General features: G+C 32.0%; 4 protein-coding genes across 4 annotated transcripts in view; 2 read left to right on the forward strand and 2 right to left on the reverse strand.

Annotated features, from left to right (window-relative positions):
• LOC108553894 (hemicentin-2) overlaps positions 1–18,991 on the reverse strand; it is a 297,689-nt gene that overhangs the window by 1,681 nt on the left and 277,017 nt on the right. Inside the window, exons 14-17 of the mRNA XM_017908970.1 lie at positions 1,290–1,493; positions 584–645; positions 426–510; positions 145–334 (exon numbers count right to left, since the gene is read on the reverse strand). Of these exons, the coding sequence (XP_017764459.1) occupies positions 145–334; positions 426–510; positions 584–645; positions 1,290–1,493 (541 nt within the window). The remainder of the gene's footprint in view (positions 1–144; positions 335–425; positions 511–583; positions 646–1,289; positions 1,494–18,991) is intronic.
• Positions 8,896–9,713, forward strand: LOC108553923 (transmembrane protein 170A). The gene is made up of 3 exons (XM_017909022.1): positions 8,896–9,072; positions 9,165–9,270; positions 9,518–9,713. Exons 1-3 carry the CDS (start codon positions 8,973–8,975, stop codon positions 9,711–9,713), a joined length of 402 nt encoding a protein of 133 aa, XP_017764511.1. The 5' UTR covers positions 8,896–8,972.
• Positions 10,141–13,021, reverse strand: Ufl1 (UFM1 specific ligase 1). Its single transcript, XM_017908985.1, has 5 exons — positions 12,897–13,021; positions 12,071–12,648; positions 11,831–11,977; positions 10,383–11,741; positions 10,141–10,283 (listed from the first exon to the last, which is right to left on the reverse strand). Exons 1-5 carry the CDS (start codon positions 12,974–12,976, stop codon positions 10,141–10,143), a joined length of 2,307 nt encoding a protein of 768 aa, XP_017764474.1. The 5' UTR covers positions 12,977–13,021.
• The window catches only part of kar (monocarboxylate transporter 10-like protein kar), a 33,068-nt gene continuing 31,974 nt past the window's right edge, over positions 17,898–18,991 (forward strand). The window contains exon 1 of the mRNA XM_017908997.1: positions 17,898–18,102. The gene's annotated coding sequence lies outside the window, so the exon portion shown is untranslated. The remainder of the gene's footprint in view (positions 18,103–18,991) is intronic.

Raw genomic sequence — 18,991 nt, forward strand, 5'->3', positions numbered from 1 at the left:
AGTCAAAAGTCTTATGAATCACTCATTAGCAGAATATACGGATGAATTATAAAAGATAAGAGGGTTGCGTGACAGTTGGTCAAAGCTTCATGTTAATACAACTCCAGATGATTGACAGTTAATTGTTAATTGTATTCCACTTACTGTTAACCAGCAGCACCGTAGGAGTGGAGATCTTCACCTCTCTCGCAGAAACCGACGCACAGTAGATCAATCCAGCATCATCCGGTGTAAGGCATTCTATCACGAGCTTTGAATTAATTCTGGCCACTCCTTTCCACTCCTCGGATGGATCGTACAAGGAATGCGTGCTGGCTTTCACGTACTCGAGAAGCTACGGCAAAAGAAATGTTAGAAATTAAAATTCTCTTCCTCTTAGCTTCCTTATGTTGGTATAGCGATAGAATAGAATTCGAGATATTCACTTGTTCGTTAGTACCACTTCCTGTGAACCAGAGAATTTCCGGCGGAGGGCTGCCGCTAGCTTTGCATTCTAATTCCAACCTGCTTCTGCGATGGCGAGAAAAACACGATATTATCGATGTATTTACAATTTTCCTCGCTTTAATACGCGATTACTTACCCCACACTGGACTCTATGCCGTTTACTGGATTCTGAGTGATCTTGGTCCATGGTTCCACGGGCTGAGAAACAGAACATTCAATGTCACATTAAATTCAGAAGATTGCGATGTATCGACACCGAGATTTGATGAAATTCAGATCGTCTGCGCATCGTTGAAATGAAATCTTTGTAAGATAAAGTTAGAAACGTCTCTAATAAAATACCAAAGCATTTAATATCAGTCGATGTTAGAAATTTAAGTTACTCGAATGTTATAAATATATACGTCAGATAGACTCGATCGGATTTAAAATTCTGAAAAATTCGTGAAATATTACGAATGTATCATTCATGGACTCCCTGTCGCACACTTATTCCGAGTTTCTTTTTCTCGGGATCTGTTCCATGTTTTATGTTCATCAAAATTCGCGTAGCGTCGCAAATCTGTCATCCATCAGCTCTGGATTATCATACATGACGCAAGTTTCTTCTTATCGAGGACCGATCGAGCTTTTAAATTCATGAAAATTCTTCACGAATTTTCCTTCGAATACATTTCCTCTCGTCGAGGTCTGGTCAATTTTTCAAACTCGTAAAACAGCCTAAACGTAAACGTTTATCAGCTTTTCGTCGTGCTTGCCGCAAGTTTCTTTCTATCCCGTTTCTTAGATTCGCGAAGGTACACGTTCACTTGGGTTAGTGTAAATAAATTATCATTCGTTACCTTGGAGTCAGCAGATCGTGGCCCATATTCCGATAAGGGAGCCAGGAAGTTGGAGTTGTGCTCTACTATCTGCCTGCCTATGCTCCTACGTTCAGCAGCTCGTTCAACGGCATGCCGTGGCAGGAACGAAAAGGGGTGTCCCGAAACCGTGTACGACACGGTGATAATGCAAACGAGATTGATCAGCATCGAACACGATCGCATCTGAAAAAGGCAGAACGGGTCTGTGAATGGGAAAGAAAGTGGCCGATATATATCGCGGGCAATTACGGGCACCGTGTTACGGGCTAACGATGTTACATCAAAGAAACTGATCCGATGAACGTGAAAGGACATTGTGCAATGATTGAATCAGAATGAAGCCGAAGAGCACTAACGTCACGATCTTTTCGCAGAAATTGGGCCGATTGAATATAGCAGTGCGGATTTAATTGTCCGGTTAGGTGCGTGATTTATAATATCGATTCATTCGACCTTCCTCGAGGATACGAATAAACACAATTGGCAACAATAAAATAAAGTCTTGAGAACGCGACGATAATTAAATATCTCCGGTAATAACGGCCGAAGCATACATTCCATTCTTTCTCTTTCCTGCCTCTCGTCGTTTATCGAACCGTATTATTACGAGTTAATTTCGTTTAATAATTTCGCCGATAAAACGCCAATAATATTACGATTAATCGCCCGGTTGTTGTTTTTCCACGTTCGTTCCGTGATTTTAGCACAGTTTCCTCTGCGTCACGCGAGTTACGGGGAATTCTTCACTTAGCCGTCAGCGATGCCCGAACCTCAGGGATCTTCCACGAACGAATCGATGAATGTTCACCGTTCGCTTTACGATTCCAAACTTCGATTTGGAAAGTGAAGGAATACCGACCGCCTTACTTCCTAGGGTTCTCGAATCCCTCCCATGTCGAATGGAAAAACCAATGAAATTCCTAAGTGGATGGGAATTCCCGGGCTAGGTAGGTCTGACCTGGCCAGGAACTCGGTCTCATGGCTTGCTCGTTAACGTGAGCATCGAAATCACCAAATTAGAGAGATTTATCTATCGCATATATCATCGGCGTCATATAAAACACGACACTCGTTATACCTTAGCCGTGTATCCTCGCGTTGATGGCCTAGCATGGAGGAATGTCCGATTCCCGAATCTCGTCTCGCTTCGGGCCAAACCGTATCTCTCACGGTTCCTCCACTTCGACACGTTTGTTAGGACTTTAGTAGCTGGTGTACGTGCTGGTCGCGTCGTTTGCCCGTGACTTTGAATCGTTCTCTAGCCGGAATCCTTTCCTCTCGCGTGGTTCACGAACGGAATTTAGATGCTACCGCATCATTTTATCTTCGGCGTTCGTCTCGTTTCTCTCCCCTTTTTCTCTTCCCATCGTCAGAGGGTCTTTGTGAGAGGAAGAAGGAAGGTCACGCGTACCGTTTAAAGGAGATTAAGTAACACGGCCGTTAACGAGGCAAGATGTTTGGAAACGAATTCGCGCGAGCGTTAATGAACACACATGCGGTGCAAAAAAATAAGGGAGAATCTGGGGACGATACGATGCGCGGCTTGGTGTGCGTATCATTTTTTTGCTGCAAACACTTGGATGCAGCGTGTGTCCCCGCGAGGAGAGTTAAAAGTGGCTAAAACTTCCGAGATATTGGCCGGTTTATCGTTCCATAATGAGACGGGTAATTTCTTCGATGTTCCAACGGATTGTTCGTTAACTTATCTGTAGAATAATTAGTTGCGTAAGCAGAAAGTGTCGCGGTTATTATATAAATCGTGGCGACAAGGTATAATCGTTGAACAATGTTATTCGAAACCAATGTTATCCGGATGAGTATTATGACGCGAATGCAGCGCCAGAGAATGCTTTTTTACCGATTAATCTATGAAATATTAACGGCACGTACGTGTATGTGTGTTTTTCCAGGGAAATAAGAGCGAGAGAATAATCGGATATACTCTATTAATTAATCCCGAGTAATTGGGCGTAATCGTATCGGACGAAGAAATATTTTATTTTTAATATTCTCGAATATTATTAGTTACCACGTTACCGGGTGTTATTACCAAGTACTCGAATGTTCCTCCGTCTACAGGCTAGTCGATTTATTTTGAATATTAGTCTATTTATAAATACGAATAATCGTATTCTTCTCTCGATATTAGCTTATTTATAAATACCAATAATCCTCGGTAGACACGAAATAATATAATTTTATTTTATTTTATTTCTTATAAAATAATTCTAATTTTTTTACCATTAATTAACTATAGCTAGGCGATATTCTCGCGTGTCACTATTTCGCGGGTGTAACGAAATCGCGTTTAAAGGTGGAATTTAAAAATTGATTTCTTACGATAATCCTATTTTTCTATCAACGATCAACACAGCTAAGTAGTACTTGCGCGCGTCAGAATTTCACGAGAATAACCTAGAAATCTAAAAAAAGGTGCGCCGATACTGGTCGGAATAATTGATATTAATTAAGAAATTAGTTAAGAAATAGGGCGTCTAATTCGTATTCGTGCCAGTTTCGATTATACCGATGGAAAAGATTAGTCACGCTGCGTTAGTATAATTCTGCGGCTGAAAATTACGATACAGGTAACGTTGTTGGAATGTAATCAAAAGCTGATACGGCCTGTACAGCAGGTGGATGATGTTATCTCCGAGCAATATTTAAACATCTCTAAGTCTCTTAGAGAGAACGTTATGATGAAATTAATCGTAATGTGCCAGGTGATCCGATTTGGGTACAAGTTGCTTGCAATTTTGCTTGTTAAAATATATGTAACTAAAAATAGATTACAGTTCTCCGTACACTATCTGCTTTCGGGGAAGCAAGGAATAGGAATTGGAGAAAAAATGTCCACGCTTCTATGTCTAAAAATTCTTGCGCATTCACGTTCCGAAAAATTATCTCGCTTATTTATACAGATTACATCTGACCGTGTTTTGTTATCAATCTTTTACATAAAATCTATTTGCACGTGGTCTGAAGCCCCGAGGAAAAATTCTCACGTTGAAATTAAAGCTTTTTATTCCCTTTCGGAATAATTCGACGATCTTACCTTTCAGGCTTGTGAATCACGATGGGTAATTGTCACACGTAGATAAAGTCCGCAAAAATATCGAATCTGGTACTGCTATGAGATAGAACTTTCGATAAAGATACTCGCGCCGGAGATGCTTTCTAGGAGCGCACATCACGGGAGGAGGTTTCGAACCGAATGATGCAACTTCTTATACAATCTTCGCATCTTCCCTATGATCTCGCGCCCTCTTTCCGCGGAGCCCTTTAACGCATCGTAATCTAGAGATATCAGGGAGTCCGTACACCGCGATAAGAAAATATGCAGTGTCAAATCGGTAAGACGTAATGAATTACAATTTTTATTCTTTCCCGTCGTTTTATTTTGTCCTTTTTTTCTCGTTTTTTTTCTCGCTTTTCTTTCGAAATTTCAACGCACGTATACGTAAAAGTATATGACGCAATGCGCGCGTATATAATACGAGACTTTTATTTCTTAAGTCGGAAATGAAGACGAAGCGGAAGAAATAAATAAATTCGAAGAAACGATTTTATGAAACGATTTCTTTTTTTCCAAGCAAACAGGAAGACAATATCCGAGAAAGTGATAAAAAAAAATTACTATAACTGATGGAAATAAAGCGTTTCATTTTAACTTATATATATATATATATATATATATGTGTGAATTTTTTTACGAATAGAAAAAGAGCAAAGAAGAAGAAAGATGGTGAAATTTCGAAAATTTTTCTTTCCTTCCTGAAAGAAATAATATTCAAGAAAACGAAAGAAATGATTGGACTTACTAAAAAGAAGTGATCTTTTTCTTCTAAAATATATAATGTAATATTCATACGTACAAAAATAGAGGATATTGGATATTGGAAAATAAAAATTGGAAAAGATAAGTTGAGAAAATCATAAAAGAGTGTCTCTTTTTCTTTTCAAAGAGAAAGTATCCAAAAAAATGGTAAAAAGAATTACTACTCGATAAGAAAAATTCGTATTTTTCTTGAAAAATGTACATATATATACGCGTAAAAATACGTTTATATATATAACGTTTCGTTTTAATGAAAGTAAATGAAGCAAGGGAAGAGGAAGGGTTTAAACTAATCGCGGATCGAGATTTCACGAAAGAATTTCTCCTTTCTTCTCGAAGAGAAAATCGGTATCCGAGGAAACGATCGGGAAGAAATTGTTGCAGTCGGCGGGAAAAAGCGATTATTAACCGGGATTCGCTAACAGACCGATAGTTCCGATTTCTATCCTCTGTCTCTGGCCTAACGACGTGGAACACGTAAAGGAGGGTAAAAAAGTGCGGCTAGAAAAGCGTGAAAATGGCTAAGTCCGGGATGCCCGTTTGGAAAATCGCACTTACCATTTCTTCTTTTGACTTTCTCTCGGACTTGGGAAACGGAAGGCGAGGTTCACTATTTAATCGTCAGTTTGGCAGCGGCGAATAAAAATACTGACTGAGCGTCGAGGAACAGTTATTGACACATTTATATATTTCGAATGTAGCGACGGGCGCCCTCCCGATTGGACGACATAGCGAGGAGTAGGGCAATAAAAACCACACCAAACAATTGAATTCATTATCCGCGCGTCTCGTTTGTGCACACGTAATAGTCGTACCCAATTTACTTCCACCCTCATCTATGCCCATCATCGATTTTTACTTCGAAAGAGCTGCCGCGATAATTACTTTTATTGAAACTGATCGTACCAGGAAGGAGACGTTTGCAATTACCCCCGACTAGCGTCTTCCCGGTAGGATCCAGCTGGTACTTTGGCTGTCGAAACTCGAGCACGGGTACCCTTCAATTTGTCGAGGTGTAACGTAAAACACGTGGGCCACCGTGAATGAGCGATGACTAATAATCGCGTGGTACCGGACAAATTGAAAGAATATAGTACCGAATTCATCTTGCTTAATTGTCCGCTACGCCAGTGACTTATCATCCGTGGACTGCAGGCACTAAAACATTTTTAATCAACTCCTTTTCAAACTTATCCTGCGACTTCTCAGATTTCATTAACTGGAGTAACGTAATTTACTCGTGCAAAGTTATCCTTACGCTGGATTTTCTTTTTCAATACACTATAGCGATTGTATTGCAGAATTATGTTAGTTATTGTCCTCTTTCATCTTTCATCGAAATATTTACAGTAACGAGTTTAGCTCGTGGTTCCTTTTAATTTTCGATTTTAATGGCGTAGTATTTTTAATATAATGGAAACCAGGAGGTATCAAATTTTTCGGAGATTTGTTGTAATATGGTGTTAGAGTTATTTTCGATATTTCAAAAAATAAGCTTGAAATGTAGTTTTACAATATCGATTATAATATTTTAAATATTGTAATTTTAAATGAAATAAATTTGCAACGAGGTATTCAAGTTCTAAGATTATGCACAAATTTGTGTTACGAGTTAGTTAAGTATTTTAGAAAATTTGTAGTTGTTCTATTATCTAATTTATGGAGAAAAGTTTAAATAAGTAGAGTTATATTATTTCGAGATAAAAAATAGAAATTTTTAGTAAACATTTTTATAACTATTAAATCTCTGACGATATTTTTGATTATCCTTTTTATGTTCTGTAAATCCTGGAAAATAGTAGTTAATTATGTAGCAAATAAATTTCATTTAAATCGGAATAAGTATTATCGTGAAAGAAATGTTATCTTTGTAACATAAGAAGGAACGTTGTATAAGCGATAAAAGAAAGATGATCGATGAATATATAATTAATTTGATTATAGAAAATTAAGGAGTAAAATAAAATTATACCTGGTTAAATATTTCTGTAAATAATCAGGTTTTTTTGCGAAAAAGATTTATTTTCACATAATACGTTTCGTATTTTTCTCAATTGACCGCACATTTTTCTTTTTTTGTCCGTTATTTTCATTAGCTCACGTTCGGTTAATTTGATTACCTACTGCGATAATCTGAAATCGCAAATTACAATCAGTGGATATTTTATCGTCAAGGATGACCGAATAAAAGTGGCACTGTGATTGATTTATTGCGATATGCTATATTTAGAAAAATAATTTTAGTTATTTATATATATACAAATTTTAACTGATCCAAAAAAAAAAAAGAAAAAGAAAAAAAAAGAATCAGACAGTTAATTCAATTAAAATTATACAATATAAGAATTAATGCAATTAAAATTGTATAAGTAAAATGTAGGTCAAGAAACTTCATATGTATGTATGTTAAAGTTTTATAAACAATTTTATTTACTTTAATTTCTTTATTTGTACATTATTTGGTACTGGAATAAAAAATAATTAAGTTTCATCCGGCATTGATTTTACTTCAATTGCATTAAGTAATTTAGCCGTATTCATGATGGCTCCTTCTATATTTTTCATATTTGTATCAACGTCATTTATACCCTTCAGAATATCTTGCAAAATCTGCAAATGGGAAAAAACTGATTATCATGTGAAATATTAAAAATGTCAATTTATGTAAAAATATTGGTAAATATATTTTTTTGTAAAATTAAATAGCGATTACTAAGTACATTAAAGAGTAGATCTAATGATAACGAATATCATAATTTAAATATGCAACAAATCTTATTTTTATGTGTCAATATAACCTCTAACCATTCTTATATTTTGATAAAGTAACGCAGTGTTCTCTTCTTTATATTTGAAAGGGGAATCGTAAAAAGATGCTGAAGATGTTGATTGATTAGCCATGTTCAGTATATCTTATTAGTACTTTGGAACATAAATTTTATCTCCTCTCGTTTTTTTTTGAACTTAACTAACGCTGCAAGCTCTGCTTACATATTGTGCAATTTTAAATTCCCTAGTGAATCTGAAAATTCAATGTCTGAAGTAAGACGATATAGTGTTATGTAAATGAACCTTAAATATTTAATATTTTATATTATAGGAAAATTAATTGATTGTTATACTTAATTGCTTTAATTTATATATTGCGTATAAAAATAATGCACGTGTTAAATATTTTATATACACTATAGTAACTTTGTAAAAATCGAATGTAGGATTTCTTATTCAATTTTTGTTGGTCTATGATATCGATTTGGTGTAGCTTCGAATAGGTCTGTAAGAGTGCGCTAAGAGTTTTACGTATTTTATATTCACTTGACTTTCTAAGATATAATAAGTTCATACTGTTATTATGCTTACAATTATTAAAAGAACGTTAAAGTAGGTTATCTGTAAAATGATATTAAACATGTATAATACTTACTATTAAATGTTGAAGTAATTTATCAACATGAAAATGTATGTATTAATGTGACGTATAATGCACAAACAATTTAGAATCAAAATGTAAGTTAAAATTAATACAATGTCTCACAATTTTGTTTTAAGAAGAAAATGTGAATTTTATTGCATTTAAAAACATAAACTAAAACTAAAAAGATTTACGTGTACTATACTGAACATTTACACAATTACAGGATTTAGGAACATTTCTTTCAATGTTGTTTTAATTATCACCATGTATAAAATGTTATCTTCCATAAAATCATGTTTAATTATAATTACAAATATATACTAGTGAAATTATAGAGTTATAACTCTTAGATGTTTAACTTTTCTTAATATAAAAAATATATACCAAAAATATTTCTGAAATAATTATAATGGAAACACAGACAGATACTTCTGTTTTGCGACCACCAGTCAATTTAAGAAACATTAATACTGGCAATGTCTTTTATACACCTTTAACTTCATTTGCTGGTATGTACATATTTATAAAAATAATTATCTTTTTCAACTATTTTAAATTTCTTATAAGCAATTAAAATTTTTGGTATCTAAAACTTTTACAGAAATGTGGTATCAAATATTCTTGTGGGCCTTATTTTCTTCTATTTTTGTTCATACTATAGCTGGTGCTATTTGTTTTGCTACATTAAGGCAACATAAATATGGAAAGTATGTATAAATTTATTAAATTGTCCTTATAATGTAGTAGCTAATATATTATGTATATATAAACCGTATATATTATTCATTTATACTATTATATTATAAATATAGCAGTTAATATATTATAGTAATATTCACGTATCAAAAAATAGCATTTAGCAAATATAATATTAAATATCAAATGTGGGAAATATTAAAATTTTTTTATGTATATTTTAGCACATAAAATAACTAAGTAAATTTTCATTTAAAGATTCTTTCCATTGCTGATTATAATAATGGGTGTATTATTACCACTAACATCAGGAGTTCTTAGCTCTGCTGCTGTTGCTTTTGTATACAGAGCATCTCGATATCCACTGCCACCATTGTACGCATTATTTTGGGGTATTGGTCAAACTGTTGTAGCAGGATGTGTTGGGTTCACAAGAATATTAGCAACTTTATAATGTGAACTAAAGTTTGTAAATGAATGATGCACAAGATATCTTGTTATTCAGGAATGTTGTATTCAATATATAATGGAAATCTTAAAAATTTGAAAAACAAATCAATAGTATTTTATTAGTATTAGTAATAGTAATTAGTATTAGGAATAGAGTAACAAAATTTGTATATATATGAATGTATAATATTGTACAAATGTATTGAAAACTAGGATTAAAATAATTATAAGATTTTTGAAGTAAAATATTAAAGAATGTTATTTTCTATTTTTATAAAAATATTTTTAATATTATTCTAATTATGTTTTTCTTTTTTTAACATCAATTTTTTTTATGTAATTTATTGCTAAACGTAGTATAAATCTCTCGAATATATTTTTGTACAAATTAATAATATTTATATCTATATACAATTATGTGTATTTATTCTCTATTCTTGTGGTTTATCATTTTTTAAATGTTGTTTGTAGTTATTTGCAATATTTTTAATTTCTACCAATCCAGCTTCTAATTCCTTTTGACTATCATGCTTTGTTTGTTCATCTGAACAAGTTAAACTTTTTAGCACCATATCTGTAATATAAACATGAATAAAGCAAGTAAATATACATTAATGATACAAATGTTAAAATATAAATTAGAAAAATATTCAAGCTGTTAAACATATCATACCATGATATTTAGATAATATTTCCATTGTTGAAGGTTGTAACTGTGCTTGAAGAAATGAAAGAACTGTAGATACATGTCTTCCAGACATGTGTAAAACATCTTGTGTTGCTGCAGTAAATAATATACTTGTGACTACATGTAGTGCTAATGCAGGATCTTGAGTAGAATTAAGTTCCTCTAACAAAGCTTCTCTGTGGCCTAAAATAAATGCTCTTTTTTTCTTTTTATCATATTTTTTTAATACTAGACAGCAAGTTGCCATTGAAACATCTACAAAATTTAAGAACTCATCTATGGAATTTCCAGAAATAGATTTGTGTATATTGTTTAAAGGATCTTTTACATCTTCTGGCAAGTCAAGTAGCATTTTTTGCCTTGTTTCAGTGGTAATATTCTCAGGGATTTGAAGCATGTTTTGTTGTGCTGCTAATTTAAATAATTCGTTCACAAAATCAGTACCAAGAGATTTTAATAAGTACTTTGTTAAAGCAGGTTGATTTGTTTTATCCATATGCTTGATGCCTTTGTCAAATATCTTAATGTTTGTTACTAAAACATTTAAATGTTCTTCAATTTCGCTTAAATTAGTAGTTTTATTATTCTGCGCTAACTGATCCGCAACGGATATAGCATGATTATTTACTCTTTGTAGTAAATATAATGCTAATTCATCCACTAATTCATCAATTACTGCCAAATTATCATCTTTTACAATTTCAGTTTTAATATCTTCTAAACATATTAATTTAAGATCAACATTTTTTGTTGATGTAATTTTTACATTTTCATCATCGGAATCAACATCGCGAATTTTTCCTTGTAGGTATTTCTTTTTGGTAGATTTTGTTTTAGTTTCCCTTCCTTGATTTCCACCACCTGCTTTGCCAGTTGTAGCCTTTTTTCGTCGTTCTTCTTTCTTACTTCCTTTACTTTCAAGTATTAGATCTACCGATTTAGATTTAATCCTGTTCTCTACTATTGTTTGGAACCATTGTCCACTAGCTACAGCTTCTCTAGCTTTTGCTTCTGCCATTGTTTCAAAAGATTTAATCAATGATTGTAAAAATGCATTGGACATTACTACAGTTTTTGCAAATACATATGTATTGTTATTTATTTTTTTTTCTGCAATCTTAAGAAGCATTTCCATATCTTTATCAGAGAATACAGATGGTAGAAGAGGACTTATATCAACAAAAGATCCTGTTACAATAGCTTCTTCAATATTTGAATCAATTTGATCCCTAATACTTGTACCTACAGCAACAGAATCTAAGCAGACTATATTTTCATTTGGAAAATGACGCTTTATAAAATTTTGTGGATCTGATATTCCAAGACGAGTAAGTGCATCATATTCTAAAAGATCATATTTGCATAAAATACTATGATTAAAATTCATTATGGTTGTTTTATGACATTATTTTATAATAAAATATAATACAAACCTAAATAATCATTTTGTTTATAAAAATTATCTACCCATTCATTTTGACTTTTGGAATATATACTTGGTATATAAAGACTATTTGTTCCTTGTTTTCCTGTTACAATACCAGGAATTTGTTTCATTTCTTGCAAGCTATCTACAACTGCTATGAATAATAAATATAAGCATATAAAATTATTAAAAATATTAATATAATTCAACCATATATATATATATATATATTATGTTATACCCTTACAGAAAAATATTCTTTCTGAAACAGAACATTGTCCTAGAATTGCTGATAATGCCGTAGGTTTTGTAATTGCAGATAAGGCTCCTCTTATTTTTGCTTTATTTCTAGCTATAAAGCTTTCTGTATAAAACACTCTAGAATCTTGTGCATCTTGTTTACCATATATAGTTTTTCCTAATTCTTTTTCAATTAATGATTGTAAAAAGTCAGCTGGTAAATCATATTGTATTGTTAATTCTGACACATTAATAGAACCATGTTGCATTAGTTTGTCATTGATTTCTTCAGCAATTTTGCTTGCATAAGTTTTATCAATTAGCTGCCCAAGTATTATCTTTAAGCCTTTAGTATGTTTCTCTATGTCATTTGCTACTTTAGATACTTGAGACAAATTAACATTAAGAATTTGTGACAAATCAACCAAATTAATTCTTCCACCATGAATATACAATTCATCTTTAATTTCTTTGCTAAGATGCTGCGGTGTAACATATTCTTTACCATCATTGGTAAATATTACATCTAACAATTTATCCTCTATTAACTTTGTTACAATTTCCACACAATTACGCTCTGATAGCCTATGTAAAATATTAAAAATTATTGTTAAAAGATGTATACAACAAAAATTATAACAAAATACAATAGTTTGTATTACTAAAATTACATTAAATCAATTCAAATATTCTAAATATCAACTAATTTAAACTTAGTTAGTTTCACAAATATTGTAATTTCATTCTCCAGCTGTCTAAAATTAGTTCAGAGGAAATGTCACTGACAATCTAGATTAGTAAAAGAATAGAAATATTTTTATTTCATATCATACTTTTGTAATGTAGAACTTAATTGTGCTTTTTGAAAATCTGCTGCTAATCTTTTAACTTCATCCCAATCTACAGTACTCATTTTTACTTCTTATATTAGAACTGCCAGGTTGTACAATTAAACACTTGACACCTTCCAACACTGATTAAGGAATTAGTAGATGTATGTCAATTTCTGTATTGTTTTATTATGACATCTAGTGCTGAGAATAGAGAACTACAATCAGTCAAAAAAATCAGTGATACTTTGAAAGTTTATTATTATGTAACATTTTCATATATGAATAAAAAAGAAATGTTCTTCAAGACTTGATTCAATAACTAAATAATATTAGAAGTAAATAGATGCAAAGCATAAAATATTAAATATAGATTATATAAACTAAAAATAATATTACTATATTTATAAATATGGTAATAACATTAAATAAATTTTGTTGTAATGTACATTTCTTCAAAGCGTAAGAAATTTATTAATTTATAAGTAATAATTTAAAAGTCAGTGCTACCGTTCAGAAGTATAGGGTAAAAATTTTTATACCTAGACTGTATTAGGGATTTTTGATAAGGTGTGTTTTTAGAATAATTTTCAAGTATTGTTTGTGCACATGTTTTGAATATATTCTTGCTTCTGTGTCACTTTTAAGAGTAGTTCAATTTGATAATAAAATACGATTTATTGTGATGAAAAATGTATTTTAAAAACTATTTTGTTAGAGACCATACTGTGAGATAGCAATATACGAAATATAAGGTTAGACGGTGTATGTTATTTTATCGATTAGATTTCGTATTCTGTATTGATGGAATATTTCTTCAAACACATTGTGCGCTGAGTAATACACAGTCAGTGAAGTTTACTGTATGTATTAATAATTTTTTATTATAAAGTTTTTAAAAGTGTATAGTTAGTGAGAATGAATTGTTCATATCATCGTTCGAAATTTTATTAATCGTTAATTTATTCCACAATGTTATAGTGAAATTATAAAACGATAAACTGCATTCATCAATAATTATTTATATGACTTAACAGTGTGGCCTCAATAAAAGTGCTTTTTTTCGTTATATGTAATGAAGGTAGTGAATCAATTTTATCTTTAATTTAATTATCACTCTTGTGCAAACCTTTTGTGATGTTATATTTTATTATATTTTATAATTTTATATTAAAATATTACAATTTTTATATTAAAATGAGAATATACATCTAATATAAAGAATAGGTAACAAAAATAATTTAGTTTAATTCAAAAGGCAGAATAACAGAAGTAAAATTATCTTAGCAATAGAATCACAAAAGGTTGACCTCACAAAAGGAATGACATTATGTGTTCATAACTCATTTATTTTTATTTTGGTAATGATAAGGAAATATTAACACTTTGAGCTCTGTTTGATAATAATTTATCATCATGTATAATAGGGAAGTTAAGCATAAAACTGTCATTAAGTAGATTATAGCACTCTGATTTTTAAAAGTGAATGTGTTCTTGAGCTCTTAGCGTTAACAATTATAGTGTCGCAATAGTTTTTGTGATACAAGATTACAAAATGAGTAATTTTTACTTATTCATATACTTAATAATCAAATTGATATAATAGGCTATAAGTGGAAGTAATTAAAATTAGATTATAATTATCTCATAATTATATGTAAGTCTCCTATAAGAATTTATATAGAAGTAATATATTTTTATAAGGCTAATTTTATTATCTTAGTTATAAGGAATATTGAAGTCACATTAAAATCATATTGATACTGTAGCATCTTTTTTATATTATTATTGTACATGATCATATATAAGACTGTTACTACAATCAAATAAAAGTAATTGGACTATGAAATTACAATTTTCATATATAAATAATATTATATTATGATTTATATAGGTTTATATCTTTTCACTATTTAGTAAACTTATATTATAAATTAAACTTGGGCTTTTCTTTCATTAATAATTCTATTACCTTATAGGAATCATCATGCATTATATATCCATTTTAGTAAACATTTTGTGTTTTCTTTATTTTATTTATTGAGGCCACTTAAGTTTCTTATAATACATAGTTATTTCTAGCTGTTTAAAACATATACAGGTATAATAACATTGTATCATCTGTTAATAGTACTAACTAAAAAATTGCGTTATAAATTTATAGAAAATTTTTAGTTATAATAATGAGGCATAAAAATTAAATACAAAGTATCTTTGAGCTGTTCAAAATGGACTGAAGAGAAATTAGGTATAAAATATTTGTTACACTTATTAAGTTAACAGCATTAGAAAAAAGTTAGAACAGTGTTATAGTAATATTTAATAAATATTAAATAAAAATTTAATACATTATTATTGGGTGAGAGAGTAAGTCAATCTTTCTAATTCTGTATAGACAAACATTATTTTTGCGGCATTTAAAAGATGATTATTTTTGCATAATTAAATCACGAGGATGAACTTTACGTGAAAAATATAAATTTGAATTTTTTCACCACTCGAGTCACGAAAGAAAATTTAAACGATAAAATAGTACAATGTAGACGGAAGTAAGATGTTTTGAAGCTTTTCAATAATGACTATGTTGTAAGTTCAAGGTGTAGGGTGAAGTGGTCCATTAATATTTTTCATTCAACTTTGCTATGTCTAAAATTTTACAAGCCGCATCACAATATTTGCTTTGAAAATTCAAAGCTATCAGCCATGAACTAAATTTTTAATCACTATGCTTTTGATCAGCTTTTAAATTTTGCTTCTCGCATATTTATGTCAAGTGTAGCTTCGTTTAGCTTTTTGCATTTTGAAATATTCGTCGAGTTATAATAAAAAAGAAAAAAAAAGAAAGAAAATAACGTAAAACAATCGTAAACTTAAACAAGATAATTATCGAGTATCGTGTAATAATTTTATTATTTTCATCGCGATTTAACATGTAAATTATTGTTAGTCATTTTTTAGGATTATTTATTTTAATTTATAGTTCAAAAATTTTCAAGCCGTATGAATAATCTCAGAAGATAAGGATTGTTGCGGTGAGGCAAGGCCAAATATTCGATCTTCTTATACTAATACATATTCTTCCAGGACACGTAAAACGAATAATCTCCAATTCTTGCTGACGTACAAAAATATTATTTTTATTTCAGCCAGTTATTTGAGAAAATAATTTCTTGATAATTTTCAAATATTCCAAGGTTTTAATAATTTATATTAAGATTATTTGAAACATAATATTTATGAAAAAGTAATGCTAGTAAACGAATAATTTATTTTACTGGTATTTTTATGAAAATAGTTATACAGTTATATTATTTTATTTTATTATTCTCTATTATAATAAAATAATATATATAACAAAATAAACAAATGGTATATAGTAAAATAGATACTTGGCACAATATTGATTGAATCTGATGATGCAATACCGAAACATGTTGAGCTACAGTTCTATATCACAAACTAGTATACTATATGAAAAAGTTAATTGTTTTTGAAATTTTTTTGTTCAATTAGAAATAAAATATAGGTTTGAAAAAATATTATAAATGGGAATATAAAATAACAAAAAGAAAATATACCCTTGGAACAAATACAAAAAATAAATAAAAAAGGGAAATTGTAGATTGTTTTAGATTTGTACAAATTTGTAGAATCAGTTACTAATTACTTCAAATATTGTCCATGCTCTTTTCACGGTTTCAAGAAACAGTATTTAATACAACATTTACAAAATATCATACGTATGTAATTGTTTTATTTAAGATTTTCTATTTTCTTCATAGCTATTAAAATTACTAGGATTATTAAGTCACTAACTCCTAAATTGTAAATATTTCATCATCTTCGATCTTTCCATTAAATTTGAGAATATATGGGTGTCCCAAAATTCACGCAACAAGTAATTTTGATAGAAAACACAGGTTTTTAATCAAAAATTTCTAAATATCGCTTAACAATGAAGACGTATTGCTCCATTTTTAATAAACCTGAACAGTCAGCTGTCACGCAGTCTTTTTTCTTTTTCGTTGGCAACACTTTACCGCACAAATAGCGCAAAATTCAAATCTTGCGTGAATTTTTGGACACCTTATATACAGCTTCCTTAGCTTCCACCTTGATAATTATCAAATTTTGATTTTCCAATAGTTATCAAAATTAACTTTTCAATATCCAATATCGACTATAATATTCAGCCTCGATTATAACGTCGGAATGATCTACTCGTAATATATTCCAAAATCTATTCATTACTCATAGATAATATTAACTAAAATGGCATCCGAGTGAAAATCGATAAATATAAATTTTTGCAAAAATATCTGCAGCGATATCCCTGAAAATGTCGAGCAAAAGCAGAAAATCCGAAGCCACGCGTTATAATAGCTTTGGTAATTCCAGCACAAATTTTCTACTCTTCCCTATACCCAACGACCCCGGAATTATCTTCAATTTGACAATTGTCTTCAATGAGTGCAAATGTTTTTTTACATTATCTATCATACCCTCGAACCACGTCTCTCGACAAATCCAAAGACCTTCCACAATTTCCCGACTCATCCACCAACCCAATCTACTTTCCACTTAATTACTCTCTCTCTCCGTCTCGCGTCCAATCGACGCCAGTTATTTCCTTCGTTGCTCCGCGTGCCGCGTATTTCCAAACTCCGTCCTCCACTCTCCAGACGACGAACCGTTACCAAAAACGGTACCACGCCGCCTAGCGGCCGATCGCTGGCGAATTTCATCAGCTTGGCATCGAACGAGGGCGTGGGTCTCGATCAGCGTTACGTGTTCGCCGGCTCTCTGTTTAGACCGCGGGAAACATCAAAGTAGACGCGCTTGGGGGACAAGTATCGTAGTAGACGTCGAAGTCTCATGTCGCGTCCACGCGCAGAGACACCTCTTTCCTCTTCGCCCATAGCTTTTGTTGTCCGCTCGCTCGTTACTAGCGCGTTAGACCTCTCTTCTTAACACGGAACTTTCGACCTCTCGTTCGGCCGGCGAATAACGCTGGTCACTTCAGTTTATGCCCGACCCTGTCGTCGGTCGGATCGGTGGAGGGATCGCAGCGAGACAGAGACTGGTGGTCGACGAAGAAGACGATCGGACGCGACGAGACGCGCGGACTCGCGTTATCTTAGCCGCAAGCCATCGAGCCAAGCGTATCTGGTAAACCAGAGCGTCGCCACTCGCCGATTTTCCTCGCTTGGTACCTGTTATTCTGGCCTCTGTTCTGTCGCCTCTTCTCTCCGTCGTGCTTCCCTGCCGCCACCGAGACCGTTCGCCTCTTCTATTCTGGTTCGTATGCCCGTCTTACTTTCCAATCGCGCGCCACGCGTTTCGTTGTACGCGGAATGGACGAACTCGTCCTTCAGCCGTGAACTCTCGGTCGAAGGCGCTTTTCGGCGGTGATTCATTGCGTCGTGTCGCGTCGGGTCTCGTTCCACGCGACACACGGGCGGTACAGTGTTGACAGAGATTAGAGGCGGACGAGTTAGGAGGACGATTAGAGCACCGTGAACCTCTCTAACAACCGGCGTCGCGCGTCGTTCGTCGTGTATCGCTTCTGGTTCACTCGGTCCATCAAAACCATCGCTTTTCTCTCTCTTTTCGCCCATTTTCACGCCATTCTCTCTCATTTCTTTCAGATATTTTTCGATATTCTTTGATAACGGTGCGTTTTAATATTTTTAATATCGTCCAATATTTATAATATTTTATCATTTTACTATAGCTTTTTGTAATATTTTGTGATACCTTTTAATATCCTTTTTTGAAATTTTGTACAGTGCTTTATTATAATAATTCTTCGTATATCGTAACTCCATCTTGTAATATTTTTCAATATGTTTTTATTATACTTTGCAATGCTTTTTCGTAATATTTCGCGATATTTTTAAATTCCTTTTTCTGAAATATTCTACAGTGCTTTATTATAATAATTCCTTGTATATCGTAACTCCATTTTGTAATATTTTTCAATATGTTTTTATTATACTTTGCAATGCTTTTTCGTAATATTTCGCGATATTTTTAAATTCCTTTTTCTGAAATATTCTACAGTGCTTTATTATAATAATTCCTTGTATATCGTAACT

Source organism: Eufriesea mexicana, unplaced genomic scaffold (genome assembly GCF_001483705.2).
Source record: "Eufriesea mexicana isolate 0111107269 unplaced genomic scaffold, ASM148370v2 scaffold32, whole genome shotgun sequence".
Lineage (NCBI taxonomy): Eukaryota > Metazoa > Arthropoda > Insecta > Hymenoptera > Apidae > Eufriesea > Eufriesea mexicana.